Source organism: Macrotis lagotis, chromosome 6, assembly GCF_037893015.1.
Source record: "Macrotis lagotis isolate mMagLag1 chromosome 6, bilby.v1.9.chrom.fasta, whole genome shotgun sequence".
NCBI lineage: Eukaryota > Metazoa > Chordata > Mammalia > Peramelemorphia > Peramelidae > Macrotis > Macrotis lagotis.
In genome coordinates, this window is record NC_133663.1 from 207966612 (window position 1) to 207994083 (window position 27472).

Below are 27472 nucleotides of genomic sequence, written 5' to 3' on the forward strand. Positions count from 1 at the left end.
CTACTCGGTGCTGTATCTTACAACGAATCAGGGAATATTGATTACTAAGAAGAATCCAAAATTGAACTCAGGTATATTTGAGTTCAGGGCTGCTCTTTTATAGTAATATACAAACCCAAATTGCAGAAGTTAGTGATAAGTAGGAGGGAAAAGAGAAGGAAAAAAATTGAATATAATTTTCCTCACCTTTTTTGACATTTTCTCTGAAATACAGTACTCCATTTCATAATATTTGGAATATAACAGATATCAAATATTATAGATGAACATTTTTAAATTTTGCAAGTGATAGGTCATTTATTAGCTAAATAACTCATTGAAATAAATTGACTCTGAAAGGCAAAAAATCATTTTGCAATGTGCTCATTTTTATATTTTTTACAGATTTATAACTGAATTATGAACTTTGGTTTTCTTCAAAGAAGAGAATGAATTATGCTTGTAGTTGAGCTTGTGTTAGCAATAAATGCCTATCTAATATTAGTATTGGTTTTTCCCCCCCTTCTATTGTTAGGTCTTCTAGAAGTCTACTTTTTCTAAACTACTACATTCCTCTCTAAAGACTAGACTTATAGGAGCTGTCAGTTATGGTCTCAGGTTTCTCTCTCCCCTCAACCTGCCACCCTCCCTCTACCTGTTGAATTAGATGTAGGTTCTATTTGGATAAGAAGAAAGAAAGCTTTGGGTTTATATAGCAGTACTCCTAGAGAAAGTCCATTAAAATGTAAGAAGGGATTTCCAGGCAGTATAAATACCTGCACGCGCCCTCTGTGTGCTTCAGAGACCTCATGATGTATATATGCAAGTAAGGAGAATTGAAACAGTACTTTGTAGGATAAAAGCCTAACGTTTCTCATCCAGCAAATAGTGTTCTTTCTTTCCTTTCTCTGATTTTGGGGATGAGTTGCCAACCTTTTACTTCAGCTGATAGCTTTGTACCTCTGAATTCTGAATCTTCTGCTACTCTGCCTCTGATAATGCATCACAGTGCTGCTGAATGCCTGCCAGCCTCCAACCATACTACGAATGTGGTATCAACAGGTACTGACTCTATTAATTCCAATAACATTGTTTTTCAGTTCTAGTAATTTCAGAATTTTAGCTTTAAATTGTATAACATTCTAAATTTATTAATAAAATTCAAACATACTTGAGGAAATGTGGTAAATATTATGAAACACTGTAAAATAAAACCAAAAAAACTAGCTGCTTAAAAACTCTCCTTAACCAAAAATCATATATTAATGATTAGATATATAAAAGAAAATTAATAGGGAGAAGAAAAAATGTTAAGGATTATAATTTGTGATATAGGCAATAAAATTCTATTTTTTGGTTATTAGCAAGTGAATATGAATTGGTTATATCATGACTGAGTAATTAGAACATTTGTAACCTGATGACTATTTTAAAGAAAAACTTTATTGTAAAGCATAATGAATTAACTAAATGAACTAATACTTTGGAAACTGCAACTACCAATTATTGTAGCTCACTGGTTTTGGAAACTGATAGGTTCTCTTAAGGATTTACTTACCTTTTAGTTTCAATTACGCAATATCCTAAGTCCTAAAAATTCTTCCCCAAACCAGATAACAAGTGAAATTACTGCATTGTTTCTAATAGATTCTAATATTGACAAAATTATAAAAACACAATAAAATTCATTAGTTTTTAGCAAAGCAAAAGAAAAAACTAGAGCCATTATATTTGTAGAACTAATATGATAAATGTTTAAATTGTAATAATGAATCCTAAATTGTGGTCATTATCCTTCATACTGAATAAAGACAAAAACTTAAGTTATTAAATAAGCTTTCTACATCATTGTTTTAGAAATGAACAAACCTTAAATAACTAAAATTTGCTCACTCAAAGAGATAATTATAAAGCTAACAACACATAATTATTGCTACTTCTTATTTTTATTGCTCTATAGTTATATTGTATTCTAAAAAAGCTGGTCTATAAAATAGACAAGCCCGTGAATGTAAATTGTTTAACAATATAGAAAATATAGATTGCAATTTTCCACTTTCTGAAATATTGTAAAAATCTTTACTGAAAAGTAATTTTTATATAAATGTTGTTTACTTTTTGTTACAGATTAGATTTAAACATTTTTGAATTTTTCTGAACATACTTTTATGATAAAATTCATAGCTTGAATATGACTAAGTAGAAAATACATAGTTGTCCACTGTCCATTCAAGTCCAGTACACACTCCAAACTTTGTGAAGACTTAGGTGTCTGGACTCTGGTAACTGTTAAGACAATTTTTCCTATGTATAATAGACCTCCTATGCCACCAAAGTTCTCAAGACATAACACTTCATTATCGATAATTTTACAAACCAAATTAAAAGCAAATTCCATTAATCCAACAGTAGTAATGAAAGTACTAAAAAATAAATTTCATTTGGTAAAAAGGGAGCTTGTTTTTTAAAAATTCATTAAATGAATCAGTATGTTCCAGAATAATTTCATGTATTAAGTTTCAATGGAGTATGCTTCCATCCCTTCTCAAATTTCAAATCAACAAAACATAAATATAAATGAAAGCTCAGAAGGTTAAGTTAGAATTAAGTGTAAACCTGATTCAAATACATATTTAAGAATATTTTTTAAATGACACTTTTTAAAATTGAAAAGTCAGTTATTTCTCAAAGTCTATGGTGCAAGTTTTATCTTCAAATCTGAAAAGATTTCAAATATGATTCCAGGGACAGAATATTGTCTCTAACTAAGGTTGGAGTGTCTTATGTGGTGATGAATTTTTCAGTCACAAGGCAAACAACATTTTTGGCCACAGCAAACTAAAAAAAAACCACCTATCTTCTACAATAATCTACATTGGCACAATTGACTTATAAATACTGGATACCTGGAATACTGAAATATTAAAGAGAAATCCTTTTGATATTGCCAAAGTGAAGCTTTGTAATTAGCCATTATTGACACAAAATTATTTGGGCATCAAATTTTGCATTTACTGTAAAACTTAAGGTTAAAATAAAATGACATAAATCTGATAGACACAAAATTTATTCTCTAGGTTTACCAGAAACCCACAGATGCTGATCAACTATCCTAGAACAGAGAGAGAAAAGGCGTAATTGGAAATTTTTTTTAAAAAGGGAATCATTAAAACTTCTGGTGGTTAGTGAATCAGGTTACACATTTGCTTACAAATATGTCATCCTTACATTGTATAGAGAAATTGACTATCTCTATCTGATTTAAAATTTAACAAATACAAGAAATCTGTGTCGTTCTTATTAAGATAACTAGCCAAATTTCCCAATTTCTAATCATCTGTCTTTCTGTGATTGTTAGAACAATTAACAATTAGGAAAGATAGAAATTTCAAATGCATGGTTTTTCATTACATAATTTAGACTTTGATCAATAACACAGGCTGTAAATTTGTCAAACATTATTTAAATATAAGTTAGATTCTACACAGTTGAAAAGGGGAACTCATCCATACTATCATTTTTTTAAAATTCAGATTTAAGGGAAAGCATTTAATTTCAGGTGAAAAGAGAGGAAGAATGGTTCTTAGTTAATTTTTAAATTTCTAATTTGACCTCAGTTTGAATTTCCCTAATTTTAAACTTTATATTATCATTTACATTTTTATTTTTTAAGAAAAGATTTTAGTATTCTTATATCAAGGTAAATCCAATACCACAATCAGCATTTAAACACTGACAAATAAATAATATCAAAACTACCACAATATAGATACATTTATCTATAATATTCTGTATTCTTTCTTATGATGGTTTCTAGTCCTCTAAAATATGATAAAATTTTGTTAATATGACTAACACAATAGCTTGGAATTCGGATTTCATTAGTATAGGGATTCCCAAAAGGAAATCCCTCTATCAATGCAGATCTACATATCTCTATACTTTATGGACTTATAAAGTTAACTGGGACACTGAAAAGGTAAGCAACTTGGCCAATACTCAACTAATATTTATGAGAGATGGGATCTGAAACCAGGTCTTGACTCTGAAGTTAGCTTTCTATACATTATATACAAGTATAATAAAGTTCTCAAGTCATAAAAACAATATCCAGTCAATTAAATTCTTCAGTTATCAAGGTCAAGTTATTCAAGCTATTTTGGGACTACCTTGAACAATTTTTGGAAGCTTTTACAAACAGTGGTAGAATTGGCACAGTGTACTGATTTAATTGTATGCACACTAAGATTATGAGCAAATGATTGCTGTAAATACTCCATATATCATTATGTCTAATGAACTAAACTTAATGAAGGTTTTTTTAGTGCTTATTTGATTTTTTCCCCCTAGTATAAGCTGTTCATATTGAGTGAGTTTATTAGCTTTACTTTTATTAGGAAAATTTTGTAAAAGGTCCAAAAATTCAATGTATGTTTTATTGTAGGATATTTTAATTATTACAATTACAATTAAATTTAATAGAAAGATAATTTTTCAACTTATTCTTGATAAATGATATGTATGGTCCAATTTCAAATCTTAAGATTCTTGTTATCAGAGTACCTCACAAATTTCACTATGAGGCAGTGTCATCTTCTATTATGTTACTGGATACTTTGGAATTATAGTGAGTTTCTAGTCAAGTTAAATTTTTCAATGATTAACATCCTTGAGAAATGAAATATCTTATTCTATGTTATTTATCAAAATGAGTAATGATTAATAATTCATTTTAAAAATAATAGAACATTTATATACATATATATACATAAATATATTTCTGGGTTGAAAAGAATATGTCTTGAATCCTCATACATTTTCTTACCAGTCCCGTCTATTTTGTCTTTGATCCAAACTCCTAAATTTTCGCACATGCATTTCTCCATGACAACTTTTGGAAACACATCAGCAAGCTTTCATTATTCTGTTCCTTCCTGCCATTATGGAAACCAACAGTCTACCTATGGGGTGATGACAGGTAAGAGAGTACATCTTTTATCTGATGAATTTTCAGAAGATGGATTTAAGATATGGTTTAAGATTAGAAATGTCTAAAACTATCAGATGAGTTTGGTTTAGAATATATAGCTGTAAAGATTTGTTATCATCTGGCAAGAGTTCTCTAGCTATGTTTTCTAGTATTTAGAAAGACAATAATTACAAAAATGTGGCAATTCCTTAAAAAAGAGCTAAAAGGAATTACAAATACATCATGTTTTTAGCTCTATCTCTCCAAAGATGAGCAGAAGTTGGAAAAAGTAATATTAGAATATTTTGTTAATTGTCTTATTTTACTCTGAATTCATAGAATTGAGGCAGCTTGGTGACAAGAAAGAACACAGAATTTGAAGTCAGGAAGGTTTGATTTTGAATTCTACTTCATATTTGGATGTATCTACCTGTTTGACTCTCGTCATATGTGTATATATCTGTTTGACCTTGGAAAGGTCATTTAACTTGTTTCAGTTTCTCACTTGTAAAACAAAACTAATAATGTCACTCTCACAGTGCTGTTATGGAGATAAAGTGAGTTAATATGCTCAAAGTGCTTTTCAAACCATAAAGAATTATAGAAACACTACCTTTATTATTGCTCTACATCCAGAGATCATTTATTCCAGATGTTTTTCTGCTGTCAATATATGAATTTGAGGAAAATATTTCTAGGTAGCCTTCTGTAGATAGCCAAAGAAACAATGTATTTTAAAGCTGTATAAGTGTAATATGATTTTTATTTCAGCATGAACTTTTATAATAATTTATAATATATCAAATCTATTCTCTTATATTTTTGTGAAGTATACCTAACATCATAAAACTTTTGGTCTGGAAGGCATCTTAGTTTTAGTCTGACAGAGCAGAACAGTAACTCTACTCCACTCCTATCTTTTTTTGTTGGTAGAACTATTCCAGGATTCACATCCTCGGTGAAGTGGAACTCTCTCTCTCTCTCTAGTCATTTCTATGGAGCCCTGGTTGGGGGGTGGGAGAGACTTTCAAAATGGGCTCTATGATGAGGGTTTTAGTAGTTATTGCAGTTTACTGCACTCAACCCAGAGCAGTAATTTCTAAATTGTGTTAAGCCTGGGAGTATTCCTCTCTCCAATCCCACATCTAATGAAAATTTCTCTGTGCTCTGAGAAGTGTAATAATTAAATAAATAAGTAGATTCTCTGTATTTTTTTTACTACAATTCTATAATCCCCTCCCCCAACCCCTACCCTTGCTTGCCTTGCAGATGTTGGTGAAGCATATGTTTTAAATTTTCTTCCCTCCTGAGTTTTTCCAAGTGCCTTTCTCAATGCTGCTGCCAAGCACTGACACACACACAGTTTAACAATTAACCACGGTTTTGATTGCATAGGAATTATGGGAAATTTTAGACAAATACTTCCAAACTTAGAGTTAAGTCAGAGACTAAGAGAAGTAGTCAACTGCTTTCTTTTCTTAGGAGTTATGGAAAAACTGGACCTCAAGTGGGCTGCTAGAATCTGACTGACCAAAAGCAGTCCATGTCCCTTTTTGCTTTGTCGCCATCTCACCTCAACATCCCAATTGAGTTGCTGTGATCACTGGTCCCTCTTTTTGCATGATTATATAGAATCTCTGCAACTACAGTCTTTTCACTACCTTTCCTTTCAGAGGCAACTCCATGCTCCCAAGGTCAAGTTTCATATATCTTTTGGAGTGCTCTGAAACTGCCTCAAAAAAACACTGAAAACTTGAAATCATTGTGAATGAAAAAAATGCCTGCACCTAGTCTTCTCTGCACTCTTCCCCTAGCTCTGGAAAAGGCAATATCTTTGAAATACCTGAAGCTGGGAAGACCTGAGTTCAAGTAGTATCTTTGAGAAATGCCCATTACTGTATATAATTCTGGAGAAGTCAAATAACTCTCTGGGATTATGAATACCAAAAGAAAAAGTTGTATTGGGAAAAGGAACTTCTTCTGTCACAGGTCCAAACTGTGCCTCTTCAGATTTCTAAAGTTCTTCCTAATATGCTACTTAGCTTACTTAAAGCTTTGTGACCCTGGGCGAGTCACTTAACCCCATTGTCATGCAAAAAAACAAAAACAAAAAAAAGTTCACTCTCTATTCAGTTGAGATGCTTGAATTCCCTTGAATCTAACCTATTCTTGCAGAAAGTGATCCCCAGGTAATCTTTCATGCTCCTACTATACTTTTCCTTACTGCTCATTCTTTCACAGTGTTGATGTGGTTGCTGGTAGTGTTCATCCCCTTAAGGGTTAAGTGACTTTCAACTGCCTTTACTCTTCCTTTCCCTTAGCTTCTACTGTACCACACACATATGTATGTGTATATATATATATATATATATATATATATATATATATGTGTGTGTGTGTGTGTGTGTGCATGCAATTATGCACATATACAAATACTACAGAAATACTTCAATTTTTTCATCCCTAAGATTTCTTTTGGGTCATTTACATGAATTTTTTTCATTATTCTGCCTGAATCTTTAGATGACTACATCCCCCATGCACAGACACACATCAATAGCATTTACTCCCCAAGATTATGCTGAGGATCATAGGAGATAGTAATAGCAAAACACTTAGCATTTTGCCTAGCACATAGAAAGCACTATATAAAGTCTCTTGTTAGTATTAATTTTATTTCCATAACTTAATAGGCATAAATTTAAAAAACTGGTTATAAATTTCTCTTCATATAATGATGTGATTTTCTACTTTTATTTTTTCCTTTTGTCCTCTTTCCTACATATCTTATAAATTTATAATTTAAAGTATGCTATTGGGTTTTTTGGAGAAGCTGGTTTGATTTTCCTCCTATAGATTTTTGGCAGAATAAGGAAAATTAAGTATTCCTTAAAACTGCACCAAAACTTTGGGGATATGCTGTATTTTGCAGAAGAAATACTTTTCACCCCCAAAAAATTATCTGGTGAAAATAAGTTGTAATATGATAAATATAAAAGCTGCTTTTAAAATACTTACAAAACAAATAAATCTTAAGCTAAATTGGTCAAAAAGAAGAGAGGAAAATAAAATTATCAAGATAAAAAATGAACAAGGTTAAATCATAACAAATAAAAAATATTTAACCAAATTTACAATATGTTCTATGACAAAAAACAAAACAAAACTGAGAATTAAGAAATAGATTAAATGCAAAAATATATGCAAAATTACACACACATATGCATGTGTGTATATTCCCTGAGCAGTTTTTATTGAGACATAATTTTTAAATAATACAATTTCAGAAACCAAAATTTAAAAAAAAAAACTTCCTGATGATTGATTGAGGTGTGTCTTGTCCAGACAGATTAATAAGTAGATCTTTAGTCATTTAAAAACACTCTTTTAAAAATAAAAAATAATGGGGCAGTTAAGTGGATAGAGCACTGGTACTGGAGTCAGGAGTACCTGAGTTCAAATCCAACCTCAGACACTTAATAATTACCTAACTGTGTGGCCTTGGACAAGCCACTTAACCCCATTGCCTTGCAAAAACCTAAAATAAATGATAACTATTAAGCATAATTCAAAAAACTGAGAAAGAAAACATTATTGAATTAAGAATGAATGAGGGGAGGTTAAAGCAATGAAAGAGAAGTATAGGTCAATATTGAATAAATAGTTCTCTGAGATGGGATTTGAATTCAGATCCTCCTAATTCAAGGGTCAGAGCTCTATTCACTGTACCTCCTAGCTGCCCATCCTAATCCTTAATGATGTGATTAATCACTGAAGTGTTTAGGTCAATGAGGTATCATACCCCCTGGCTAGGACTCAGTAAATCACTGTCCCCAGGCATAGAGAAGCCCCTATCAACAAAACAATGAATTCTTGCCCTAGCCTGAAAGAATTAAGTCTTTGACCTATAATCCTTCTTCTACATGTCCCTAATTACTTCATCTTTTTGATGAGGTAATCTCTTATTTATATATCCCTGATTACCTCATCTCTTTCTGTGTGGACCTCACACTAACAGACTCCCATCCCAGAGCTCCTACTCTCATTCCAAAGTTCAGGGCTGTCAAAGCAATTTAAAACCTGCCCATACTCACATCCCATTTTCAACCTTACAGATACTACTTGAAAATACTAACTTGACCTCTCAGGAAGTGCATAATCTATGTGTTACCCACACCCTAGTCTGACCCTAATTCCTCTGCAACTATTCTTTACTTCAGTCTTCTTCCCTAAAAAGAACAGAAGAGTTCATTCATTACTTACTGTTAAGACTGTAAATTACACATTAAGATTCTGAATTATTTCATATGTTTTTTTCATCTTTCTACCAGACTATCAAAATATAGAGAATTGGCCCTGGAGTCAGAAAGACCTAAATTCAAATTCAGTGGCAGACATTCTCTAGGGACAAATGAATTAACTTCAGTCTGCCTCAGTTTCCTAAATAGTAAAGTAAGGATAACAATAGTACCTATTTCAATAATGTTGTTATGAAGATCAAATGAGATACATGAAAAACCCTTAATATAATGCCAGTCACCCTTCCCTATTATCAAAGATGAAAGTAGAGTAATATAATGCTATAATTCCTCATTTAATAGTTTCATTCAAATGAATTTTCCAAATACTAGTTTGATAAAAAAATTTTAATAAATTCTATCAATGGAGATCATTGGTCAGATATTAAATATTTCTATATGATTTCATAACAATATTATGATCACTAATTACATTACTAATGCCACATAGAGACAATATAATATAGAAGATAGTGCTAGCTTTGGGTTCAGTTTGACTTCACTTCTTGTTGCTGTGACCTGGGGCAAAGCATTTAACTTTTGGGAGTGTACCCCATTTATTTTTCAGCAAGGTTGTAAGTTGTAAGAGACAAAAACATCAAAAAGGAAATGGAAAGACCTTTCAAATATAAAGGAATCAATCTTAACTGAAAAAGAAAAAAAGCTGTAATACTCCAGCTAAAATGAGATCTTTAACACTCAGCCAAGGCAGAGTCTAAAGGTGATAAAAATTGTACCTCATATTGAAGAATGAAAACACAGATTCTGTGGGTCAATGAATGCAATAGAAATGCTACACCCTCTGGAAACCTAGCAGCTAAGTGAACTTTCCCATATAACACAGTGACCTACAAGACCTAGAATAGTAGAGCAGCTTAGTGACCATCATAGCCCGGCAGTTCTCAGTGAGAAGCCTTTTCCAAGTTGACCTAGACTAGAAGTTGAACCTAAACAAATGAGACACCATTCTCTTTGAGAAGGCCACCTGAACCACAGAGGAACTTATTGATAAAGCACTGATAAGCACCATGCAACAAATTTCATGAGAACCCTCTGGAGAAAGAAAGTTCAGAAAGATGCAGATGTTTCAGAGTTCTGAATTATCTTGGCCATGGTTATAACACTATAAATATGCTTAACTATCATTTTGTTTTGCACATGGACTTTGCTATCATTACACATTTCATTCTTACCCTCTCAGACTCTATTTGTATGTGCCCCAAATTTGGGGGGAAATGTTCTGCAACTACTTTCCTTGTTATGCCATTTGAGTAAATGCCTTTTTAAGAAGCTAATTGAAAATATAGTCTGAAGGGGAAGTTTACACATTGGGATTTGTGGGCTGTTAGGACAATAGCCACCTACAAAATAACCCCTTCAACCCTAAAAGAACAAACAGATTCCCCTTTTTTGCACCCAAACTGCCTGTGCTTATTTGTACTGGGAGATTAGAATAGGTATGATGGTAGTAAGTAAATTAATAGAGAATAAAGTCACTCCCATAGGCTTTGAAATATGTGTAGTTGCTTGACTGCAATAAATACACTTAGAGTTCTAGTTTTTTAGTCTTTTCCACCTTGATTTTTTTTCTTGCTGCTAGCTATTATTTCTCAATTAAGAATTTGAGAGCCTCTAGAATCATTCTTCCCCATTCAAATTTAACATCCGAAAATAATTTATTTCATTCTGACAAACCATCTCTTTAGACTTGAGTAAGTGTAAGGACTTTGTGACATTTTCAACATTCAGAAACTTTTAATTTTTTGATGGAGTTTTAGAGGTTTTCTCCAAATGCCAAATCATGGACTGGTAATAAGTTAAAGCAAATTTCAGCTACCTATGTAATGTTAAATATTAAATTGTTCTATAAACCTTTAGCTACCAAAGGGACCTACTTTTCAAAATTATGAACTTTAAAAGTTGATCATTCTCTTGTCTTTCCCTATATCTTGCTTCTTTCATCCTGACTCTAATGATCTATTCCCTTGGTAAAACTTTAGTTAAGTTTTCAAGTTAGGTTAATGGAATCAGTTTTTTGTTTTGTTTTTTAGGATATTGCAAGGCAAATGGGGTTAAGTGGCTTGCCCAAGGCCATACAGCTAGGTAATTATTGTCTGAGGTTGGATTTGAACCCAGGTACTCCTGACTCCAGGGCCAGTACTCTATCCACTGCGCCACCTAGCTTCCCCGGAATCAGTTTTTAAAAAGACAATGCTCTATGATTTTTTTTTCATTTATTTATTATTTATCTTCTGTGCCAGGAAATACCAAAAGTTGTATTTTTGCCTTATTATGAAATGTAATTAACATTTTTAGACTTATCTCATATGTTTTGCTTAGAAGTACAATTCAATTTAGCCCTAAATAGGTATCCTTCAATTTCCAATTCAGACAAAACTATTTTGTTATTCTATCATCCTTAATTCCCTTGGAACTATTGTTTTCCTTAATTTTATGATACTATGGAAAATGATGTTCCAAATAATGGAATACCGGTTAGATCCTTGAAGAGTCTTCTGAACTATCAAAGAAAAAACACCTGAAATTTGGTATTTTGGTATTAAATTTATGATTTTTTAAATCTTTTTTATCTTTAAGAAAATTAATCATTTGCATATAGTATGATCATTCTCACTGATAAGAAAATATTATATTAACAGCACAATGCTATTGTTCAATTCTTGGTTTACTGTGACATTCTAAAAAACTAATATTTATGCATTGCTTTAAAGTTTGAGAAGCACTATATATATATGAACTCATTTGGTCCTCACGATAACTTTGTCATATAGATGCTATTATTGTTCCCATTTTACAAATCAGGAAACCAAGACACAGAGAATTTAAATGATTTACCCAGGGTCATATGGCTAGCATGTATCTGAAGGGGAATTGTATCTTGGGTCTTCTTAACTCCAAGTCCTGTACTTTGCTCACTGTACCACTTAGCTGCCTCTAAAGCCATACAAATATTGTAAAAGAATGTATAGTTTAGAAGGAAATTGAACATAATTTGTTATTAAGTCATTTTTCAGTTGTGCCAAATTCTCTATGATTCCATATCTACATGTATACTTTGGTTGTCATTTATTTGTTTGTCATTTATTTAAATGTCATTCATTTAAATGTCATTCATTTAATAAGTGGGTTGGTTGCTGACAACACAGTAATATCCTCTCTACTTGCCTTTTTCTTATATGAAGCATCTGGCACTAAAGAACCGATCTTCTCTTTAACATGATGCATTGAAGCTGATAATATAATTCAGTAGGAATTATAGCTGATGGTAAATAATGTGTCATTTTGCACAACATTTTATATACCTTATCTCATTAGAGCTTCACTACAAACCTGTTGGGTAGGTACTCTCCCCAACCCCCACTCTTTTACAGAAAAGAAAACTGGAACTTGATTAAAGAAGAAGGAGAAGGAAAAAATATATAAGTATTTTATATAGGACCTTCTTGCTAGGTGCCAGGCACTATGCTAGCAAATAACAAATATCTCATTTAATTCTTACAGCAACCCTAATAGTAACCATAGCTAGCTAGCTAGTTAACAGGGAACACAGAGTTCTAAACCATTTCTCCAAACAAAATTCAGTTTACTTCCCACAACACTACTCAGACATTAAGTCCCAGGCACCAGCTCTTTACCCTCTCGCTTCCAGTATGCAACAAAGAATTTTAACATGACATTTTTAGAAGGAGTCCAACCTTTTTTGTAGTAACAATCAAAACAAATGGGCACTTTAAGATTCATGAGTGTCTCCTGAGATTGTAAAATAAAATCAAAATGCATTTTGAATCTGTATATGTGCCTTTATTTTGAAATAAGAGAAAACGTTAGTCTGTCAAGAGTGATTAGATGTTATAAGTATTATTTTTAGAGAGAAATGGCATTAAAGTGCTTTATGATTTAGAATTTGTCAAAATTTTGACAAATGATCAGGATTATCATTTGCTACTTGACAAATTAAATGTCTAGAATCTGCACTCCCTGCCCCCCCATTTCCACAGAGGCTGAAGAAATTGAGTAGTCAAACACAGAATTTCAGATATGAAAAAGAAAGGCTATAAAAATACATAAATGGAAACCTAGTTCTGTCATTTGAAACCTCTCTTTATTCCCAAGACATTCAGGAACATAGTCACTCCCATGCAATCCCAGAAATCATTGTGTCACCTACTATAAAGTTATTCTCAGTATCACACTTTATATGAAAATGAAGATACCAAGGAAACTATATTTCAAATGATATGAAATTACTTTATTTTAATGTCGTTATTTTATTGCATGCACTGTGAGGCTTGTGTATAGTGAAGACATTTCATTAATAATAGTTCTTGGGACAAGAAAACAATTACTGATGTGATGGTGAATTCAGTGTACTTGTGCAGGACAGAAGATTCTATGTCAGAATAATTACTCACTTTTTTTTAGATTTTTTTTTTTTGTCAACTCAATACAAAGCAAAGCCTACCCAAATCACCACTAAATCCCAACACAGATGTATGGAACAATTTTCAGATTATATAGTGTGTTACTCCAAACCAATGAATATATTTTGTGCTGTAGGGAATAATCAAAAAGTTTCTAAATCTGTTCAAGTAGCTACATATGCAAACAGGTATTACCAGTAGGTTTTTGTGCCTAGACGTACTTTAGAAAATGTTTATAAAATCCTTACTTCACATATGTTCCTAAATAATCTTTAAACAAAGAAATAATAGTCTATAGAAAGATTAGAATTAGCTATCTATATAGCCCTAAAAACTAATGGTACTTAACATATGGTTGGTGTTGTCTTTGTATTTCAGTAACTAATATGACATCTTGATTTTAGAAGGCATATTGTAATTATTTGTAGAATTGAATTAATAAGAAAATGTATTTTTTTCCTGTGGGGATGTATTTACTTGTCATGTGAAATTTTTTTTTCCCTTGGGGTTAAGTGACAGAATGAAGATAGTTTTGCTGAAGAACACACATATTTTCTCTTGTCAGATAGACCTTGAAAACCCTATGTGCCCTCTATTATATTAGATGTCAGAAGTCTTATAGTCAAATTCAATGCCTTTTTAGTACTAGTTGATTCATCTCAGATACCTTTTGTCATCGACTCCTGTTTAAAAAGAAAGATGCTACATCTATTTATTAATCATTTTTATATTCAAGGCACCCTATTAAGAGGATTTTATTTTATTATTATGTATCTTATTTTGCATTGTTTTAATTAATAAGCATATCAAACTCTTGAAATATGATGGGGTTACATTTTAAGTAAATAATTTTTGCCCCATTTAAATTGTTTGCTAATGGAATCAAGTATAGGAAACTGCCATAACTTGATTAAACAAACTGTGTTTGTAAATGCAGGTTGCTTGTTCTATATTTAAACACAGTGGATAAAATAACTATACTAAAAGCAATTTCATGGACCTGAGTTCCATGGGTCTGAGTCCCAAATCTCCCTTTAACTCTGTATGTGTGTTGTTGGGCAAATCCCTTAATAACCCTCTGACTTATTCCCCATCTGTAAACTAGATATAATTATACCTCCTTGTCTAACTAATGAGGTTGTTGGAAGGATACAAGTAGGTAATGGATGTGAGAGCACTTTGAAAGATAAATGACTATACATATTCTATGTCATCTATTCATACCTTTTCCTCAGATTTCCCCAAGCTTATAACTCTATGGTATTTTTTTTTTAGCCAAGAAAAGTTTGCTACAAATCATTTTGGTTACATAACCCTCCTAGAATGATCCTTATGTCATGGGAGACCATTAAACTTAGTCTAACTCCCTCTCTACATTTACTCATTTAGTTCAAAAGCTACACATTCCACACTCTGTCCAGCATCCCCAAAGGATAATGTAATAGGCAGAATGCTAGACAATTAGGGGAAGGAAAGAAGGCATAAAATGCAAAGCATAGATGGGTAATGCTGGCATGTGATGATAAGACTATAGCAAGCAAGAACAAGATTAAAGTAAAGCAAAATTCTTTTAAGTTGCTGAGAAATCTGTCTCGAGGTGAGAGAGGGTTTGCTAATGACAATCATTCACATGGAAGAGTTCATGTAAAAGAAAAATTAGTTGACATGAGTTAAGTATGGATTAATTACTCTAAATGACTTGGCACCCTTTAGGAAAACCAAATGAGAGATACAATCAGGATACATGGAAATAAAATAAACTCATACCATGAAGTATATGAAAATATTATTGAAAAATAGGAACCTAATACTGAAACATAAATGAAATCAGTTTAACATTGTTCTGGATGATCACTACTTATTTTACTATAAGTAAAACTTGTATACAAATGCATGATATATATATATATATATATATATATATACATGATTCATATTTAATTCATCAATTAATTTCCCTTTTACATGAACATTTCATTTTTTCACTTATGATATCAGTAACTATCCTGGACATATTTCTCAGCAATTTTTAAATATTTACTATAAATATGACTCTAAAACAACTGCAAAAGGAATTTTCCATTGCTCTCTGCTCCACACCCCCCCCACAATTTATTCTTACTGACTTGACCAGATGAACACATGTCCAGTTCTAAATTTATGGTTCCTGTGAAATTCTGAGCACCCAAAAGGTAGAAAGCATTAAGTAGAAAACTTCCTGACAAATTCTAGCAACGTAGTAGATAAAATTGGATTTTGTTTAAAAAAGTAAAGCAATATGCATTATCTTCACTTTTATTTCTTATCTTTTTCTTTCTAAAAATAAGGCACTCTGGGGTGGCTAGGTGGCATAGTGGATAAAGCACTGGCCCTGGAGTCAGGAGTACCTGGGTTCAAATCCGGTCTCAGACACTTAATATTACCTAGCTGTGTGGCCTTGGGCAAGCCACTTAACCCCATTTACCTTGCAAAAAAAACCTAAAAAAAACTAAAAATAAGGCACTCCAATGTATTTGTTTTAAAATTTAATAGTTCATGAAAAGAGTTCTTAATCTGGGATCCAGGGATCAATGAACAGTATTCAGGTATTCTGTTAACTTAGATGGGAGGAGGGGGGAAGTACTCTTACTAACCTCCACCTGAAATTTAGCATTTTCTTCAACTGTGAATATAAACAAACACTATTCTAAGAAAGATCTATAGACCTCAAGGTCCATGACACAAAAAATGATTTGGTCTATAAGAACCAGGGAGCCAATCATACATTTGCCAATTTCCTTACCTACTTGCTCCTTTTCTCAGTTTAGCATGTTTTCCACATCACATTCCAATTAAATGCAATGCTAAACTTGTTTTAGATTTCTGAATGTATTTGTAGGGCAATCAGGAAGCATGAAATTCTGAAGCAAATATTTTGAGTCATTTGCTGAAGATAATTTTTATTTCCTTCTTCCTTTAAATGTTAATTATTTCTACCCATCAGTAACATGGCTAATTATTCACTATTTTTGTGCAACAGAATTTCTCAGTTGTACAATCCACAATTAAATGCAAATTGGAAGTGGAGGCTTCACTGATGAATGTCACAAGATCAGGATTGTAAGAGAAAAACAAACACTATGTAGTACGATTCTGTCAATCAAAAGAAAAGGAGGCTGAAAGGTCTCTGTCTTAGTAGAAGACATGCCTTTCCAGTGTCCTCATCTCCTTGGTGATGCCTAGTAAGAAGTGATTAATGTAGAATGACAATAACAGTCTCAAAGTCCTTTATGCAGATTTTTGCTTTGAGGAAATGGAATATTTTAGCACCAAGAATATTAGAAAGCATCTTTTTCTTCTGTTTTATTGCCTATTTGTTTGAGCCCCTTTAAGTGATTTAACCTTTCTATATAGTTAGCTTTCCAGCATTCACAATTTGATTCTTTATAGTTTATCCAGGATTGTTCTTTCCCTTCCTTCCTACTTTTTGTGCAAGTCATTAATTGGATAATTAGGAAGTGAGTCAGTTATATCTAATAATCATTTCTGAAGAAATGTGACTGTCAATTTTTATATAATTTTTCAAATCTTTACTACTTTGTAGTCACTACTAGTATCTTTTTTGCCAACATTAAAAAATTCTTATGCTTTTTTCTTTTCCTTTTGATTTAAGAATCATTATTTTTAACCATAAGAATACTCACATCTGAATTCACATTAAAGTTGCTTATATTTCCCCAACTGCTATTTGTCAATGAAAACAAATGTACTTCTAGGTAATTTGGCAAGAACAAAATAAACCATATTGTAAAGCTTACAAGGGTTTAGCTAAGGGGTGTGTGTCTGTGTGTGTGTGTGTGTGTGTGTGTGTGTGTGTGTGTGTGTGTGTGTGTGTTGTGTTGCTGTGCTGCTAGTGATGAAATGAAGGGTTATTTTACCTGGTTCTTTATTTTTTTTAATTTTTTTTTATCATTTTAGCAGGTAGCTTAACCCCCTGCCTTTATAAGTTTCCTGACCATGCCTTGAGTCATGGCTTTCCTCCCATGCATCAGCCTCTCCTGGGAGATGATCCCACAGCCATTGACTTTAAGCAAGAATTCCATCGAAAAAGCAAATCAGTTGAAGAACCAACCGATATGGATTCTCCTGAAATTCAAGAACTAGAAAAGTTTGCTAATGAATTCAAATTGAGAAGAATTAAATTAGGTAAGTATTTTCTATAAATCATAGCTAAGTCTTGTGCTGGGTCTCAGAGTTCTATTAAATTTAAGTATCCATACATGACTAAGCAAAGCCAGGGAATGCTACAATTCTATTGTGGTCAAAGAGTTAATCAAACCTTCCTTATGCCATCTTCCTTCATGTGTGAATATCCTAACTGATGCTCTTAAAAGCACTAACAATTGCAGAGAAATACTTAAAATACCAGATTGTCAAAAGGCTGTAGGTACTCTAATATAATTGCCTGATTCTTAACCTTGATAATGAAACATGCCAAGATATTGGCATATTTGACATCATTAATGATTACAGAACAGGAAATATTGTTGTGAACCTCATGGTTCACAAGTGTTATAATCAATTCCAGAGCTGATTTTCATTGGAAAGATTTGGAAAATTGTTGCAAAAATATGCTATCATTCTATCAGTTTGGGTTCATTATGCTTATGACATCATGATAGTAAAGTGAAACAAAAGCTGAAAAATTCTAGAATGCTTTCTCTAAGGAATGAAATATGCAAATAAAAAAAGTTCCAGTGGAGGATTGGGGAGAGAATAAACAAACCATGTAAATTCTACTAAAGGTCTTATATGCTGACATATTTGTGGTAGTTTAAGTTCCTGCTTTCCTCCCTGGAGATTTACTGGGAGAAGGGGGAAGCTGCAAACATATCAATTTTAATTCTAAAAGTAGCTATAACAATTTGCAATTGCTAAAAATGTAGACTATTTTTAAAATAGAAAAAATGTTCATATCATTATAATGATCATACATTGTCTAGAATATCATTCTCATCTTTGAATGGACAGTAATTTGTTCATGATGACATCATAGTGAAGACTTAGGCACAAAAATATTATATAATTACATGGGATTGTGAATATAAAAAGCAGCTGGCATCAGGTATTTTAAAAAATATTAACTACTGATATTGTTCATCTGCTTTTCATGTTTTCTCTCAACTTGGAGTACAAAGTAGTTCTGGATATTATTATGACTCCATCCCCCTTTATGAGAGATCAAAAATCATTTCCAATAAATGGAATAAATATTCTCAACTCTGTCCTGAATTATGCTATCTCCTAATGGATATGTTATATTAAGGAAATAAATAGTTTCTAGGTATTGACACAATTCAATTTTTAAATTTTCTGGTTGAGAAATTAAATGTTTTTTGTTGCATCATTTTATCAAAGTAGAAAAAATACTTATAGAGTAAGATGAATATTAATCAACATAATATACTAACATGATATGTTATCCAGGTTAACTAATGCAAAAGATCTTTGACTTAAGATGTCTTTTTGAAAGTAGTGACAGAGACAGATGGCACAGTGGATTGAATGGGACCCTAGAGTCATGAGATCTGAGTTCAAATTTGGTCTCTTAGTTGTGTGATCTTGGGCAAATCACTAAACCCCACTGATTTATAAAAATAAAAAAGTGATGACAGCCTAGTATTGTCTTTACTTGAATAATATAAATGATAGGTACAGTAGGGGAAATTTTCTGTCATTGTAGTAGAGAAAAGGTATTCCATTTACTAGCTGAACACAACTTGATATTTTCAAGAGGATCAATGATTTTTAGTTGGAGTTTTCATTTCCTGTTCTTTTCAAATTCTTTCATTCTATTAAATAGTCCAAAATGACCACTAATTATTGTTTATACAATTAATAAACAACATAGAGTAATAGACAAAGATTAGTAAAGATTTTTCTCAATGGTCAGTTCAAAGAAATACTTAAAGAAGGCAACCTGGGGGTTTAAAACCTATTTTAATAAGTATTCCAATGTACTTGGTTTTACTTGAAATCTTATTCTTATGTATTTTTACACATTTAATGATATTATAGTAATCATTAGCATTGATATAGCACTTTAATATTTGTAAAGTTCTTCACAAATATTAACTCATTTTATGTGAAGTAGGGACCATTGTTGTCCCCATTTTATAGATGAATAAACTAAGGCAAATGTAAGCAGACCAAGGTTAAGTAACTGACCCAGGTTCAAACAGTTAGTAGGTTAGTTAGTTGAAGTTGTATTCAAACTCTGAATGAAATAAATAAAAATATGATAAAAATATCATTTGTATTAGAGGTTCTTATACTTAACCCGTCTTAGAAAGGAGTCCATAATACAAAAAAATTTAACAATTATTGCTAATAAAATAATATCATTGGTGTTATTGTCATTGTCTTTGTTGTCATCCTTGTTGTTCATTTACAGGCTACACTCAGACAAATGTTGGGGAGGCCCTGGCAGCAGTACATGGCTCTGAATTTAGTCAAACCACTATCTGCCGATTTGAAAACCTGCAGCTCAGTTTTAAAAATGCTTGCAAACTAAAATCAATATTATCTAAGTGGTTGGATGAAGCTGAGCAAGTAGGAGGTACCATAGCTACATTTCTGCAGTTTTTGGAATTTAAAACATATTAACAATTTCTTTGTTAAAAGATTAATAATAAATGAAGAACTTACCCCTCTTCTTTAATGTTAAAAGAGATTAAAATGGGCATGCTGCTATGTCATATTTTCTCCTTAAATGAAATACCTGGGGGGGGGGCTAGGTGGCACAGTGCATAGAGCACCGGCCCTGGAGTCAGGAGTACCTGAGTTCAAATCCGACCTCAGATACTTAATAATTACCTAGCTGTGTGACCTTGGGCAAGCCACTTAACCCCACTTGCCTTGCAAAAACCTTAAAAAAAAGAAAAGAAAATTCAAGTATAGAAACAAATATTTTGAAGGGAAACAACATTTAGCAATGAATGAATAAACTGTTTGGAGGAAAAATATTAAAGATAAATGATAGTAGGTAAGGAGGTAAAATTAAAATTCATTCAGATAGTTTCTCTTCTACATTTTAAATGTGATATATGAATGCTATAACATATGATTATGTTCTTAAAGTGATATAAGTTAAAGCATTCCACAATGCAAATGTCCTAAGTAAAAATAGAGTTGCTTTTGAGATGGCTTATTATTAAATTGCTCACACTAATGGCAAAGAGGATCAAGAAGTGAGAGTAGGGAAGAAAGGGATAGAATTTGGGAACATGTTTTAAATATTTATAGGAGATATTTCTCTATGTAAATTGCTACAATAGAAAATAATTGCTGAAAAGTTTTACAGTTTTACTTAATAATTTTCCTAGTAATAATTTTATTCAATATTTGACAGATGCCATAATATTTAAAGAAAGTATTATAAGGTTTAATTCTATAATACTTTAAGAAAACTGAATGCCATAATAGTTGTTGTTCTCTCTGTGTATGTATTCTTTCTTTGTTTTCTATATACATATATATAGCTTTATACAATGATAAAGTGGGGGCAAATGAACGGAAAAGGAAAAGACGAACAACCATAAGGTAATTATCCATTTGAGACATTAAATGTTGCAAACAAAATGCAGTAGCTTTTTTTTTGTTTTGCCAAGTTCTACCTCTTTCTTTTCTTTTTGTTTTTTTATTGTCATTTCGTACAAATGTTTTTTTTTACATTAATAAAATATTCTTGTTCACAAGTAAACAAAATACCCCTCCCCCCATGAATACAGATAGACTTGCTTGGGCAAAAAAGTAAAGGGGAGAGAAAAAATTAAAATTAAAAATAATTATAGTAATAATTGTAGGTATGGCCAGGTGGCGCAATGGACGAAGCACCAGCCCTGGAGCCACGAGCACCTGAGTCCATATCCAGCCTTGTAAACCCAATAATCACCCAGCCATGTGACATGCAAGCCACCCGATCCCCACTGCCCTGCAAAAACCAAAAAGAAGAATGAAAAAAAAAAGACCCAAAATAAAATAAAATAAAATAGTAATAATGGTAGGGGTGGCTGGGTGGCAGACAGAGCATTGGCCCTTGAGCCAGGAGCACCTGGGTCTGAATCCAGCCTCAGACACCCAAAGATCATTCTGCTATGTGGCTCCAGGCAGGCCACCCAGACCCACTTGCCCTGCACCCTCCCCCAAATAATAACAAAAAATGTGCTTTAGTCTTTGTTCCAACACCATCAACTATGTGGTGAGTGGATCACCATCTTTATGATAAGTCCATCACAAAAGTTACTTCCATATTTTTCCAACATTGCCATTGCTGATCGCAACTCCGTCCCTTCTTATTTCTCCACTACCGTGTACTATAATATTTTCTCTCTCCTTTCACTCTGACTCTGCTGTAGGGTCGCTGAGTGGCATAGCAGACAGATCCCTGGTCCTGGGGCCAAGAAGCCCTGAGCCCCCATACCACCCCTTAGGCCCAGAATCCACCTGGCTCTATGGTCCTGGGCAGGCCATCCAATCCCAGCCCCTTGCAAGAAGTAAAAAAGAAAATGTTTTATATGTGACTGCTGTCCCCCCATGGTCCATCCTCTCCTCCTTTATTCACATCCCCCACCCCTTCCCCCTGCTCCCCCCTCCTTCTTACTCCATATGTCTATACCCCATTGAGTATATTTGCTGTTTCCTCTCCTAGCCATCTCTGATGAGAGTAAAGGTTCCCTCATTCCCCCCTTGCCTCCCCCGTTCCATATCATTGCAATAGCTCATTGTAATAAAAAAAAGATCTTATTATGTGAAATAGCTTGGACTATTCCCCCTCTACTTTTTCTTTCTCCCTTTCCATTTCCCTTTTTTTCCTATTGACTCCATTTTTACACCATATTTTATCTTCAAATTCAGCTTTCTCCTGTGCTTCCACTATAAAAGCTCCCTCTACCTGCTCTATTAACTGAGATGGTTCATATGAATATTATCAGTATCATTTTTCTATACATGCAGTTCATCCTCATTAAGTCCCTCATATTTCCCCCCTCTCCTCCAATCACCATGCTTCACCTGAGTCCTGTATCTGAAGATCAAACCTTCTGTTCAGCTCTGGCCATTCCAAAAGGAACATTTGAAATTCCCCTGGTTCATTGAAAGTCCATCTTTTTCCCTGGAAGAGGACATTCAGCCTCGCTGGGTAGTTCATTCTTGGCTGCATTCTAAGCTCTCTTGCCTTCCGGTATATTGTATTCTAAGCCCTATGAGCTTCCAATGTAGCTGCTGTGAAGTCCTGTGTGATCCTGACTGCAGCTCCACGATATTTGAACTGTGTCCTTCTGGCTGCTTGTAATATTTTCTCTTTGACTTGGGAGTTCTGGAACTTGGCTATAATATTCCTAGGGGTTGGTTTTTTGGGATCTCTTTCTCGGGGAGATCATTGGATTCTCTCTGCCCTCTGCTTCTAGAATATCAGGGCAATTTTCCTGTAGTAATTCTTTGAAAATGATGTCAAGGCTCTTTTCCTGATCATGACTTTCAGGTATTCCAATAATTTTCAAATTATCTTTCCTAAGTCTGTTTTCTGTATCAGTTGTTTTTTCAATGAGATATTTCACATTTTCTTCTAATTTTTCGGTTTTTTGGCTTTGAAGTATTGATTCCTGATTTCTGGTAAATTCATCAATCTCCCTGAATTCTATTCTTTGTCTGAAGGATTTATTCTCCTCAGAGAGTTTTCTTATCTCTTTTTCCATCTGGCCAATTTTGCTTTTTAAAGCATTCTTCTCCTCAATAACTTTTTGAACGGTTTTATCCATTTGACCTAAGCTGGTTTTTAGCATGCTAATTCTTCAGCATTTTTTTGGATTTCCTTGACTAAGCTGCTGACTTCATTTTCATGTTTTTCCTGCATCTCTCTCCTTTCTTTTCCCAGTTTTTCTTCCAACTCCCTCACGTGATTTTCAAAGTCTTTTTTGAGCTCTATCATAGCCTGAGCCCAATTTCTGTTTTTCTTGGAGTGTTTAGATGCAGGAGCTTGTGCTTCCTCATCTTTAGACTGAGTATTTTGATCCTTCTTGGGTTCATTTGCAAAATATTTCTCAATGGTCTTCCTCTTATTTCTTTGTTCATTTCCCCAGCCTAAGCCTGTTTTTTGGGGGGTGCTTCCTGAGCTTTTGGGACACTCCCACAAGGGTCTCAGTGTATGAGGCTCTGTCCTCCCTCCTGGTCTGTGAATGAACATAAGTGCCCCCCCTCTGCCACGGGGCTGAGGGGGGGGGGGTTGCTGTTCTATGGGGGGGCCTAGACTGGGATCAGGATCTGAATGTGGTCAGAGCCCCAGAGTTCTGTTCCAGAGGCAGAGGACAGAGCTCTGCAGTCTCTCTCTTCACTCCCCTCCCTCAGCTCAATGGGCTCATGCCCTGGGGGCTCCTGCTTACCAGCTATGCCTGCTTGTGTTTCCAGCTCTGGGCTGCTGAAAGATCAAGCTGCTCCCTGTGTGCCCTGAGGGCTGGGCTCCACGTGCTCGCTCTGGCAGAGGTCCCCAGCTGTTCCTCCACTTTGTGCCAGTGCTCCCCGAGTGCAGCTCAGGAGACGCCCCCGCTGCTGTGAGCCTGGCTCCCAGCACCCTGGGGCTGCCTCCAGGAGGCTGAAGTTGTCTCTGGTGGGCCACCCCTCTGGCGGGCCGCCCCTGTGATCCCGGGGAGTAGATCCTTTCTGCTCTTTTCCAGGTTACCTTGAGTAGGAGAACTGCCTCACTGGGTCCCTTTGTGGGTTCTGTCTCTCGAAAGTTTAGTTAGAGTCCTTAGCTGATGAATTTTATCAGAGAGCTCCTAAGACTGGATCCCTTCATGTTGCCATCTTGGCTCCGCCCCTTCTCTACCTCTTTCTTAGAAGAGGTGTAATCCTCTCTGGTGTTTCTTATTTAGCTTAGGTCTCATAGTCTAACTTTTAGCTCTCTTGGTCATCTGAATAGAGAACACATTTTTTTTCTCTAAGTTGTGTATCAAACACTATACTAAGCACGAAACATAGGGCCTGCCCTCAAGTGACTCATGATCAAATAGAGAAGTGAAATGTTTGTGGGCTCCCAAAGTCTTAGCCCCAGGGGCTAAGATATTTTGGAACACAAACAGCCAACCAGTTAACTAGAGAACATAAGCACTTTGTCTCTGGACTACTTCCCTTTTACTGGAAGAATATATATTCTTGCTCCAAAATATTGATTTCATTTAGTTAGAAAATCTTTGATTCTGGTCAATTTGTACTCATCCAGCTATTATTCCCAGGTAAGTCGTTTAGAAGAACACATGCCAACAAACTTCAGAGAATTAGGTGGGACAGATTTCTCAGTACCATAAGATCCTCTAGGTAGGTGTCACAAGAAGATGAAAGCAAAAATTAAAAAAAAATGAATCAAACCTGTTTTTAAGGTTGTTTATGCTTCATTTCCTCTTTTCTAAATTCTTGAAATATGATTGGGAACATACCTCTTATTCTTTTAGTTTCCTACAATTAGAACATAGATTTAGACGTGAATGAACTTTAGATATCACCTTGTTCAACTTCCTCATTTTGCAGACTGGGAAACTGAGACCTAGAGTGTTTATGTAACCTTTTTAGGTTACACAGAGGGAAGATCTGGGATACAAATCCATATTAAAAACGTGTTGCTGTGGGGCAGCTAGGTGGCATAGCAGATAAAGCACCAGCCCTGGAGTCAGGAGTGCCTGGGTTCAAATCCAGTCTCAGACAATTAATAATTACCTAGCTGTGTGGCCTTGGGCAAGCCACTTAGCTACTTAACCCCATTTGCCTTGCAAAAGCCTACAAAACAACAACAACAAAAAAAACCTTGTTGCTAGATAGGAATTTTTTTCCCTATTTGTATTGTCAAATCATTATATCTTTCAAAATGCTTTAGATTTATATAAATGTAACTAAAAATTCAGTAATTTCTAAATAAAAGGGCCTAGAAATTTATTACCCTTGTGAAGAATGCAATGCCCTCTCCTGACATTAAAAGAAACCCCACCAAAAATAAAGCAAACAAACAAAAAACCCAGAAACCAGTGATCTATGATTCACTTGCTCTCTTACTGGATTTGGATAATAAAGTCTATTTTTGACTATAAGACTACTACTACAAACCAAGCACTAGATGAACATATTAAGAAGAGTTCTGGAGCTCCAAATATTTTGAAGCTCTTGAAAATCATTTTCCATTCCTTTTTGGGAATTTACCATAGGGGATAAATATTTGGATCTTCCAATTCTCATTTATGATAATATTTTATTTATTTATTTATTTTAGTATTGCCGCTAAGGAAGCTCTGGAGAGATATTTTGGAGGACAAAGTAAACCCTCTTCACAAGAGATTATGCGAATGGCTGAAGGCCTGAATCTGGAAAAAGAAGTAGTGAGAGTTTGGTTTTGCAACAGAAGACAAAGAGAAAAAAGAGTGAAAACAAGTTTACACCAGAATTCATTTCATTCTATTATTAAGTAGCATCAGGAGTACAGATGAGATGTTCCATCTTAGAGAAATAAATCTTTCTATCATTCATTTTTCCTCAAAATTTGGAAAGTAGATATTTGGGTTGCCTTTTTCCAAGCTCAATTATGAAAAGCAAATTATTATATTATTCAGCTTTTTCCTTTAAAATCATTCAAAATATTATTATAAAATTATATTTTTACTTAAATATTTATGTTCAAAGACCTGACACATTTTAAGCAAAAGATGACTATTTATGGGAATAATTGACATTCACATGTGAAAACCTGTTAGTATACAGTTTTGTTTTCACAGTCTGCTCAGCATATCTTTATTTCTAAGCTTCTGAGGAATCAGTTAGATAATGAAAGGCTATCACCAACAGGGAAGAGTTATTAAAATAAAGTTCTTTAACTAGGGTGTCAGTTACATTTCTGTTATCAGTTCTTACAGTTTATTTGAATCACAATTTTGTACTTCCTTAAAGATTTGGTTTTGACAATTAGCAGCTATGCTTTTTAAATTTTCTCATGTGTGTTAGAATTTTTGTATTAGCCAAGATGGAAAAGTTAATATTTTTATCTATTAATACCAATAATTGAGGCATAAAATATTAGTATAACAACATTCAAGAACTCATAGCAAAAACTCTGCTTTACAATTTCAATGGTAATTTTTACTAGACATTAAACTTTTGGGCGGTTAATGCTTATTTAGCTAAATTTAACTACATTTATCCTATATGTCCATTTGAATACACAAGCACTGTTATGTGTTTATCATTATAACCCTTCCCATTACAAACTCAGTCTGTTCTTCTAATCTCCTGAAAGTGAAATGGTGTCCTCTCATAAAAACGTCAGCATTAGTAGGTTAGACTGAATTTTATTAGCAATGAAAGGGCTAGGTCTGCCCACTGTTTTTCTTTCATCCCATAGGTACATAGTTGAATATAACTTATTTAATTTTCAGGATTGAACTATTTGAAACTTGGAAATAGTGGCACTCTGTGATGAAAAATAAATCCACAAAGTAACATTTTGCTTTTTATGTGTGTACTATGTTTGCCTGCATTACTTTGTGTAAATGTACATTTAAATATATATTTTCTGAAGTGTCATTTAAGAGTGCTTACTAAATAAACCAAACCCTCCATAGTCTCATGCTTTTTTTAAGGCAATGTTAATAGATCAAATCTTAAAAGTACAAGTAATTATTCTCAGGGGAATATAACTTGATAGTTTTCTTTCATTTTTCTTTTCCTTAGACTAAAAGTTTCTTAGGAGCAGGTCTACATTTTCCTTCCTT

General features: G+C 33.6%; 1 protein-coding gene across 2 annotated transcripts; it reads left to right on the forward strand.

Moving 5' to 3' along the window:
• Positions 1-899: 899 nt before the first annotated feature.
• Positions 900-26176, forward strand: POU1F1 (POU class 1 homeobox 1). Of its 2 annotated transcripts, XM_074192287.1 has the most exons (7): positions 900-1041; positions 1344-1346; positions 4889-4957; positions 17649-17873; positions 20122-20286; positions 21209-21269; positions 25981-26176. In XM_074192287.1, the coding sequence occupies exons 1-7, from the start codon at positions 900-902 to the stop codon at positions 26174-26176; spliced, it is 861 nt and encodes a 286-aa protein (XP_074048388.1). The 2 variants fall into 2 exon arrangements, with proteins under 2 accessions (XP_074048388.1, XP_074048387.1); XM_074192286.1 differs by lacking the exon at positions 1344-1346 and having other exon boundaries at positions 4808-4957.
• Positions 26177-27472: the final 1296 nt, after the last annotated feature.

Bases quoted from the DNA above. Each gene is read 5' to 3' on its own strand.
- POU1F1 (XM_074192286.1), top strand. From the start codon at position 900: ATGAGTTGCCAACCTTTTACTTCAGCTGATAGCTTTGTACCTCTGAAT. The intron at 1,042-4,807 runs GTACTGACTCTA...TTTTCTTACCAG, and splicing joins TACGAATGTGGTATCAACAG to TCCCGTCTATTTTGTCTTTG. The intron at 4,958-17,648 runs GTAAGAGAGTAC...TCATTTTAGCAG, and splicing joins TACCTATGGGGTGATGACAG to GTAGCTTAACCCCCTGCCTT.